We start from the raw sequence: 9,021 nt of genomic DNA on the forward strand, positions 1-9,021 counted from the left end.
TGCCGAGGTATGATGGTGCCACAAAAACAAACAAACACACACAAACACAAACACAAACAGGCTTTCACACATGACTCCCACACTCATCTGGTTGGTATATATTTGTTTTCCAGCCCATCGAGGAGAGGAATATTGTAGAAGAGGCACGAGGCCACGAGCCCAAAGAAGTCCCTGCACCTGCCGAGGTATGAGGATGCTCACGCTCTCTCACACACACACACACACACACACACACACACACACACACACACACACACACACACCAGAGTCCTGCAGGGGTTCAGGTACCCACGGGTATCCAACGGGTGACCCGCACTTATTTTCCCAATAATGACCGGTGTTCTATACATTATCCCTTACGTGTTGGATGCGGGTGTGGGTTGGGTTGGGTTGGACACAGGGGTGCATGCACAACAATATTTTATACATATTTTAGTAACACATCCACAATAACATGCCTTCAAGTTCATAAAAGCATTTCAAATGCATCAGTTTTGTGCACACGCACCCTCCCAAAACTTTCTACTTACCTATAGGCCTACTTTCACTTTTAAAAATCACATGCGTAGGATCTGCCTACAATCTTTCAGAACAAAGTGGTTGCTTACATTGATTAAAAAACACCTAAAAATGTCTCTCTTGTCAAGGTGGAGAAAGCATGCTCATTTATTTTCCAATATTGCTCAGATTGTGAGATCTATCATTGGCATCCCTGCATGTGAGCGAGATTTCTCTTATGCGTGAGAAAGGGTAGGCCAAATTTACTCCGAAGTAAATTAATTACGTAAATTTACTCCAAAGTAGTATAACTTCCTCAGGAAATACTGCCACACATTCAGACAGCATGGAACTGGGGATTAAAGAGTTCCTCTGTATTTGTCCTCAGTTCCTAAGTATTTGAGCTCCTACTTTGGGGTAGGGTATTTTTCCCTGTGCGTAGTAGAGCCTGACCGATATGGGATTTTGAAGACCGATATTTGAGAGTGTCAAAAGCCGATAACCAATATATCGGCCAATAGTCATTTTTAACCAACACAATTTAAAAACTTTCTCCCATAACAAAATGTTGATCAAGGTGGACATTATCTGTTTAAATAGGCCTAACTATCTGGTTTCCTAACGAAAGGCTCTTATACAGTATTTTTTTTTTTAACTAAATAAGTAGTGTATAGTCTTTTCACCTTTGATAACCCCCATTGCACATGTCTACATTGTGGGCTATGCAAGCAAAACATTACTTTTACTTTACTATTAGCCTTTGAAAACCATGCACTTCTTTGCTTGGTGTAAACACCTTTGTTGAAAGGCAAAAAAAAATAAAGACTAAAACTAAGGAGCAGGATATGTGAGTGTTTGGGAATTAACGTTAGCTCAGAAGACTTGTTTCATATGCACACATTTATTTCATGTGCAGTCTTCGTGAGCTTAATGTAACAGTTTACACTCACTGACAGCACTGACAGGACCACCACGGATAGTCTGAATGATGTGACCGTGCTGGTGAACGAGTTAACAGCAGCTTAACAGTTTTAGCAAACAGAACTGTCCCAGTCCAGTGTTTTTAGGGAGGCATCATACTTCCACTGGCAAACCATGGCATTAGCTAAATGCACTGTGGCTAACTAACTTAGCTCCTCTCAGTATGATCAGAAAGTGAATGGGATGACAGTCGAAAGAGACAATTACAGTGCTGTTATCAATATACTCAGTTACTGTTATCAATATACTTGTTTTACAAATACGACAGCAATCAAATTAGCCTCCATCACTCAACCAATGCTAAAGTTATTTTACCTTTGGATGTAACATTAATCAGGTGACCAGTGGCTCTAAGATTAACGTTAGCCTACTGCAGTAAAAACCAAGCATGTCCGATAAGCATTCTCGGATTTATTATTATTATTTAGGTTTTCAGAAGAAATGAGAATTGCATTTCACATGAAAATCATCCTACCATCCTACACACAAACCACTTCAGAAAACTATGACACGCAAGCTGCAATTCGCTGTCGTTGTGTAGGCTCGGAAGTGGAATCAAGTCAAGCAGCTTGCGTGTCTTGCAGTAAGAAGATGCGCCATCTGCATGAAAAACTGCATGAGAAGGCTGCAGAGACTGACTGAGAAGAAATGTTATTAACAAGGCTGATTCTTTTTTTATGCTTCCTGATACCATGAGCTTTTAGTGTGTCAATTATTTTATGTCCAATTGGGCTACTAATGTGTGTGAAGTCCTCTCAGAGTTCCTACTGTGCGGGAATGCAAACAGAAAAAAGCCCCAGGAACTGTGTAGTTGTAGGGGTAGGATCAGAGACTCTAATGAGACACAGCACTCAAAGACTCCTCTATAGAAATGTATGGGGTTAGTTCGTTGTTGTGTACACATATCCTGCCCCTTCCGCTGCCAAAAGTTGACATGTGAACACATCGTGCCAATCATGTAGTATGTTGTGAATACATCGTGCCAATCATGTGTTGTGATCTCGCAGCTTGGTGTTGTGAAGCCTTGCCCACGCGCAGTGTGCCCAAAATAGCTGCCCGATAACTGCCCAAAGTGCATTGCAAGATGGCCATCAAGTGGGGGGACTTGCCACAAACGACATGGTAGCATCTCTAGTCAGTAGTTGGTAGAACTGTGTTCTTAGAACTGTTGTATCTGAATGTGCCTGGATCATTCTACAAAAACGTGCCATTTAGCTTTCCAAATATCTTCTGTTTTAAAAGTCTTGAAGCACCTATTTGGATAAAGCAGATCCTTACCCCTTTAAAAAAAAATATGCAATGACATCTCGGGTTACCTTATTTATTTATTTTGCAAATAATAAACATGCATGTGTGCTTTGTCAACCCTGTTACAAAGAAATCAATTTGTATCTGAAAATGTTTTAAGTCATATTTAGATCAATTATGTAACCTGGGTGTTCCCATGCTGCCTTGCGCGCGATTTGATTCACACTGCTAAGGCAGCCTGGAGACCATGGAGCAAATTTTCGCCTGAGATAGGAGACCAATCACAGAACAAGGGGGAAAGCAAGACAATGATGAGCTATGCACAGACGCATTTGATAGACATCCATGGCACCCAATAAATGGATCTGGGCATTTTTTTCAAATGCGAGAAAATGAACGCTTAGTTCCCAGACCACGTCTCATTGAGAAGTGGTGGCGCTAGCCAGGCTATCAATTCTGATCATGAAAGATAAATCTGTTTACATTAAGAGTGTTTGTAAATGGAAAATGTTGAATGTTGAAAATCTTTTTTCCATACGTGAATGTATTTGAGTGGATTATTGCTCTATTTTACAATCATCTGAGGTTATTTTACATTCATCTGAGGTTATTTTACATTTGTCTTTTATTTATTTTTATTATATTAGAGTATTATAGAAGTAACAATGTTGACAGTAACAGGGTTGACGAAATATGTTATTGGTCATTACTAGCCATGTTATTGGTCATTACTAGCCATGTGGTTGACAAGATGACACCACATGGTGTGCATTCTCGAGAGCATTGCTGATGCGCAGCGGGAATAGTATTTTGAAAGTGTCAAATGTTTTTGACGTTAATTGACTAAACTGACATATGGTTCACCACTTAATATATTTGTGTGGGAACCCACATTTGAAACATGGTCTGCACGCAAAAAAGCCTACTGTTGATTACAATTAAAGACTTTATATGGTACACATCTGTATTGAACGGTTTAGTATGAATACATGGACCTTTATACCCCTAGAAAATCATTTTCTGTCGTATCACAGCAACTAAATTAAATATTGTTAATTATAATTAATTGTTTTACCGTTTTAAAATGGCACGTTTTTGTAGAATGACCCACCTAATTACAGTGCCCAGGTATTTGTGTTCATGTACAACTACAACTGGTAACTCACAGATTGGTGTGGCAGCCCTGCGTCCTCCATGGTTGGTGAAGTGAATGAACATCTCCTTAGTCTTTGAAACATTTAGCTCCAAAAAAGAGCGATCACACCCTTCCACCCTCACTGAGGACAGGCCCATGATCTTGGACAGAACCAGATAGCAGGGAAAGGAGAACAGTGTCGGTAAACTTCACTAGATGGCGATCAGGATGGCAGCTTCTACAATCATTTGTGTACAAGATAAAAAGCAGTGGTGAGAGGACCCAGCCCCGCGGTGAGCCAGTGGACATGTATCTTATGTCAGAGAATCTTTTAATTGACCAGCACCTTCTGTGTTCTTTGGGTACGAAACTTAATGATCCACAGAATTAGCTGATTATCCAGGTTGAGATTTTTTTTTAGCCAGCATGTGGTTGGATGGTGTTAAAGGCAGACGAGAAATCCGCGAAGAGGAGCCGGAGAATTTGGGACTTCTAGGTGTTCATGGACAGCATTCAATATGTAGAGTTTGGCATCATCCACCCCTCTCTTAGCGTGGAATGCAAACTGAAGGGGATCCGTCTTTGAAGCTGTGACGTTGATAATGTGACGAGGGGAGGTGAGGGCTATGGATCTTGGGTCTTTCAGGACTTTTAGGCTGTTCTTCTTGGGAATGGGAGTAATTGTGGAGTGTTTCCATGTCTGTGGAGCTCTGGAATATCTGCTGGAAAACTATCTAGTTATATAGGTTTGTGCAGGGCTGATTGACATCTGTGCTTGTCTATATGCTCGTGTGCAGCAGGTGTCTGTGCAGCAGACGGAACCCCTGGAGGCTGAGCCAGTGGCAGAGGCCCCGTTAGTAGAGGTCCCGGCGGTACAGGCCCCGGTGGTAGAGGCCCCGGCAGTGGGATCCAGCATGTTTGCATCAGTGATGGCAGCAGTAGCGGCCCCTGTGGCGGCAGCAGTGGCCGCCGTGAGCGCCCCTACACCTGAGCCAGCCGCTGAGGAAGAGGCAGCAGAAGAGGAAGAGGAGGAAGCAGCGGAAGCCAGCATGTTTGCATCAGTGATGGCAGCAGTAGCTGCCCCTGTGGCGGCAGCAGTGGCCGCCGTGAGCGCCCCTACACCTGAGCCAGCCGCTGAGGAAGAGGATGAAGCGGAAGAGGAGGAAGCAGTGGTGGAAGTACCTGTTGAAGAGGTGGCAGCACCTGTTAAAGAAGAAGTGGTGCCTACTGAAGAGGAAGTAGCGCCTGCTGAAAAGGACGTGGCGCCTACTGAAGAGGAAGTGGCACTTGTTGAAGCGGAAGTGGCGCCTGTTGAAGAGGCGCCTGTTGAAGAGGCGCCTGAAGAGGAAGTGGCAGTGGCGCCTGTTGAAGCGGAAGTGGCGCCTGTTGAAGCGGAAGTGGCGCCTGTAGTAGACGTAGTGGCACCTGTGGTAGAGGTAGTTGCACCTGTGGTAGAGGTAGTGGCACCTGTAGATGGGGTGGTGGCACCAGAGGAAGAGAAGACCCCCACAGCAGCAGCAGCAGCAGCAGCAGCAGCAGACGACCTAGAGGACGACGAGGTACTCCTCAGCACTCAGGACCAGCATCCTGGAAGTGTTCCGTGATTTTATTGATCTCTCTGTACATGCGCTGCTGGGTCACTAACATGTGTACAGAGCCCAAAGTGCATGTCTTTAACTCTAGCTTTTTTGCGCAAATGGAATGACACGCACCATAAACATGGCATTGGGATGGTAATGGTAACGGTAATGGTAACGGTGATGGGGTTGGGATGGTGTGTGTGTGTGTGTGTGTGTGTGTGTGAGTGAGTGTGTGTGTGTGTGTTTGTCACTCGCAACAGATCAAGTTTCACCGTCAGTTTTATCCCCCTTTTTTCCCCATGTCCAGATCCTGGATGAGCTGGAGGATGACCTTGACAACATGGAACTTGACGACATTGACACCACAGACGTAAACCTTGATGATGACTTCCTAGATGACTAACACACCCTTATGATTCAGGCCATCTGTGTTTATTTAAGAGACCAAACTTCTTTTGTATTTCTACTTGAGTTGTGTAAGGCAGTGAAACTTGTTAGCTGCTGTGGTTATCAGTGCGAATCACTAATGCATCATGGGTGATTTCCCACGTGAATATTGGCGGGGTGGGGTTAAGGGACACATTCATTCTGAATTTTTATATGCTAACTCTTCAGCTCGCCTCCGACAGCTGCCCTTGCCTTTAAGTATGTATTTCTTTATCTAAATGTATGTCCTAACTTAGAGCAATCATTGTTCATTCACAGAAAAAATAAATAAAACATTGCATTATGGTTTCAATATGTTTTCCTTGTTTCACTTCATCGTAAATCATTATTTGGATCCTCAGCATGGAAGGTTTTTCAAAAGGACACTAGATGGCGTTGCATGCCTTATAACTGAATTAAATATATTAAAGATGGGTTTTGAAAAAAAATGCAGTTGCCAGGGGATGTTAAAATGCATTTTTGCGTATGTAGTTTCACTTTTCTAAGGTCTTGAAACACTGCAGTTCTGCCTAAACATGGGAGTGAGCGAACACAGGACCCCACAGGCTGCGGTGTGGTCAGGCAGAAAAGAGTTCCTGATGGGGGTCACCTCCGCAACGCGCCCAGCGGGTCCTCACCCTGGGCACACACGGAGAAGTACTGAAGCATAGCACAGCGTACGCCCCACAAAACATGGCACGGCTCGTTGGGATTTCGTGTGCAGCCCTGTGCATTGGAGGAAGTTCATGAGTGTGTCACCAGTCACCACAGAGTTGTCACTGACAATAGGGTGAGTGAGGGACCTCATTATAATCCTGTGTCAAAACTCCCCATCAGGCGTTTGACTTTGTCTAAGGTATACGGAGAACTTCAGCAGACGATTAACACAGCTGGGATTTCATTATGCATTTTGCCATCCCTTTGTGTATCTTTATATGTAAATAATAGAGCTAGGACCCCTAGCCCTATTATTAGCCCTATTATATAGTAGAAAGCCTTTTGAAAGGGGGGTGAGTGGAAGTGGAGCACATGCTGTATATCCAGAATGGTTACTGTAATACATGTTACGATACGATGTAATACATGTACAAACATGAACTATTAGCGATGAACAATCATGTAGCCATTTTAGGGAGAGAAACTGGGGGTGGGGGAAGGGGGACACAGCCATCCCATTTGCCACAACCCTGGGGCTTGTTTCTAGAAAGCGCCGTTTGCTAACTTTTCTAGAAACGACCCCCTGATCGGGTAGTGTGAGAGGTGGAAAAGGCATTCAGAGGTGGAGAGCTGTCAACTCTGCACCTGTAGATTTTAATTGGGTTTATCACGGTGTGAAAGAAACTGGTGCCCAGCTCGACGGTGAGAGTCCTCCATTTGAGAATGGTGTTTGTACTGCAGTCCGTCAGCAAACAAGATAAGAGCACACGAACGTGACTGTGACCAATCTCATTGGTTTGACGAGTCTGCTTTGAAATTGCTCCGCATGAAAATGTGAATCAGGATTACATGGTTGAGTTCAGATTAAAACCCCTCCTATGGCCTCCACTACCTCACTTTGAAAAAAAAAAATCCACATACACTACTCAGGAAATAGTCATCAGGCCTGGTGAAGTGTGTGTGTGTGTGTGTGTGTGTGTATGGAGGTCAAAGGGAGGTGAGCCAAGTGGCCGGCTGGGAGAGGAGAGTCCTCTCTGGCGTTTCCTCTTCAACTTCTCTCTCATCTGAGTGGGAGAGGAGCGGAGCGAGGAGATTAGATGAGAGAAGGAGACGGAGGAGGAGGAGGCGAGGGGAACATCGGGCAGAGCAGAGCCCACGGAGGGCACGGTGACATTCAGCCGCAAGCACTCTCTCTCTCTCTCTCTCAAGGCCTCGCCAAACCCCCGCCTGCTCAAATGCTCGCCTCTCGGAGCGGACGGGGAAAGACATCTGTGGCTTTCGTACACTCTAATCAACACCACAGGGGGTATGAGATGAAAGCATGTGAGAAATGAGGCCTGTTTAAGCCTGGTCACTGTCTGATGCTGACCAGTGGACGTGGGCATGGGGATCCCAGTGGATGGCAAGTGCCCTTAGCTCCTGCTCTGCTTGTGAATGCCATTATCTATCAGTGCAGGGTGTTATCTGGACTCCGAAATTGCACACTCACTGTCAAGGTTGAGCTTGAGAATGCCGTGTTCAGTCTTTCTGTTATCTGAAAGCCATGCTTCAGCACTAAATTACACTCCGCCCAATGCAATGCCAGTAAGGACTTTTATCAGTATGTATTATGTATAATGTCATTATATATGTATACTATTATCAGTAATACATCCTTCTGGCCGTGTCAGGTTTGCCTAGAAAAAAACCTGCACTACAATTCCCCAAAACCCAGATTGAAGCTCATCTTCACCCCTTGCATGGTAATAAAGACTGATGTTGTCAAGCATGTTCCTGATCATGTTACATGCTAAACCTGCCACACTTCAGATTGACTGGGAAGTGTCTAAGTGATCCATGTGTCGTGTTGTTGGTAGCATGATGCCTAGACAAAGCAATCCACAGCTGTACTTTGGGGTCTTAGTAGCTCTGCAAAAACCACATGTTTGCCAAACCCCCTACCACATACTTTTCCAAATAGAGGTGAGTGAGTAAAGCAAGGGGGTCATTCTCCACAAGACTGAAATTAAGTGTAAAAACATCTCTTTAAGGTCACCTGTCCTGAACAACCTTGCCGTGGCCCATCCCAGGGTTTAGCATGAATAAAGCTGTTAAGTTCCCCCCCAGTGAAGTAACAGGGCTGGTGTTTTAGTCCCAGGCCCAGTGGGCAGCCTTCAGTAGTGCTTCCCCTGGTCCCCCAGGAGCGGGTAAAGCGGGGAAATCCTGTGGGCTCAGTGCGGCCCCAGCCTCTCGCTCATTAGCCAACCGTTGATTGATAACCTGGCTAATTGTGGCCCAGTTCCCTACCGGCCGAGCATCCAGCTGCCCAGGGCTTGCAGCTGTGAGCAGTAATCAGTGGGCAGCTCCGTCGCTCCAGACGGGCCAGATGGATCCCTTCAAACGGCAGCCTTCCCCGCCTGATAAGATCGTTACGAGCCTCAGTCACTCTATTCACTGGCTGCCGTTTGAATGACAGCGGCAGTTTGACTGACAGCTTCCCTCTCTGTTTTAATGCTT

The 9,021-nt window shown here is 45.1% G+C and overlaps 1 protein-coding gene across 2 annotated transcripts in view; it reads left to right on the forward strand.

Annotated features, from left to right (window-relative positions):
* The window catches only part of copb2 (COPI coat complex subunit beta 2), a 15,762-nt gene extending 9,581 nt beyond the window's left edge, over window positions 1-6,181 (forward strand). Inside the window, exons 21-24 of one of the 2 annotated variants that reach the window (XM_076295026.1) lie at window positions 1-7; window positions 114-185; window positions 4,660-5,421; window positions 5,750-6,181. The exon at window positions 1-7 is cut by the window's left edge and continues 65 nt beyond it. In XM_076295026.1, the coding sequence (XP_076151141.1) occupies window positions 1-7; window positions 114-185; window positions 4,660-5,421; window positions 5,750-5,845 (937 nt within the window). In that variant the 3' untranslated portion in view covers window positions 5,846-6,181. The remainder of the gene's footprint in view (window positions 8-113; window positions 186-4,659; window positions 5,422-5,749) is intronic. The other variant, XM_076295027.1, reaches the window with a different exon arrangement.
* The last annotated feature ends 2,840 nt before the right edge of the window (window positions 6,182-9,021 follow it).

Source organism: Alosa pseudoharengus, unplaced genomic scaffold, assembly GCF_046254945.1.
Source record: "Alosa pseudoharengus isolate Yale_2024_CS ecotype anadromous, Long Island Sound unplaced genomic scaffold, YU_APseudo_1.1 YU_APseudo_1.1_scf_2, whole genome shotgun sequence".
Taxonomy (NCBI): Eukaryota; Metazoa; Chordata; class Actinopteri; order Clupeiformes; family Clupeidae; genus Alosa; species Alosa pseudoharengus.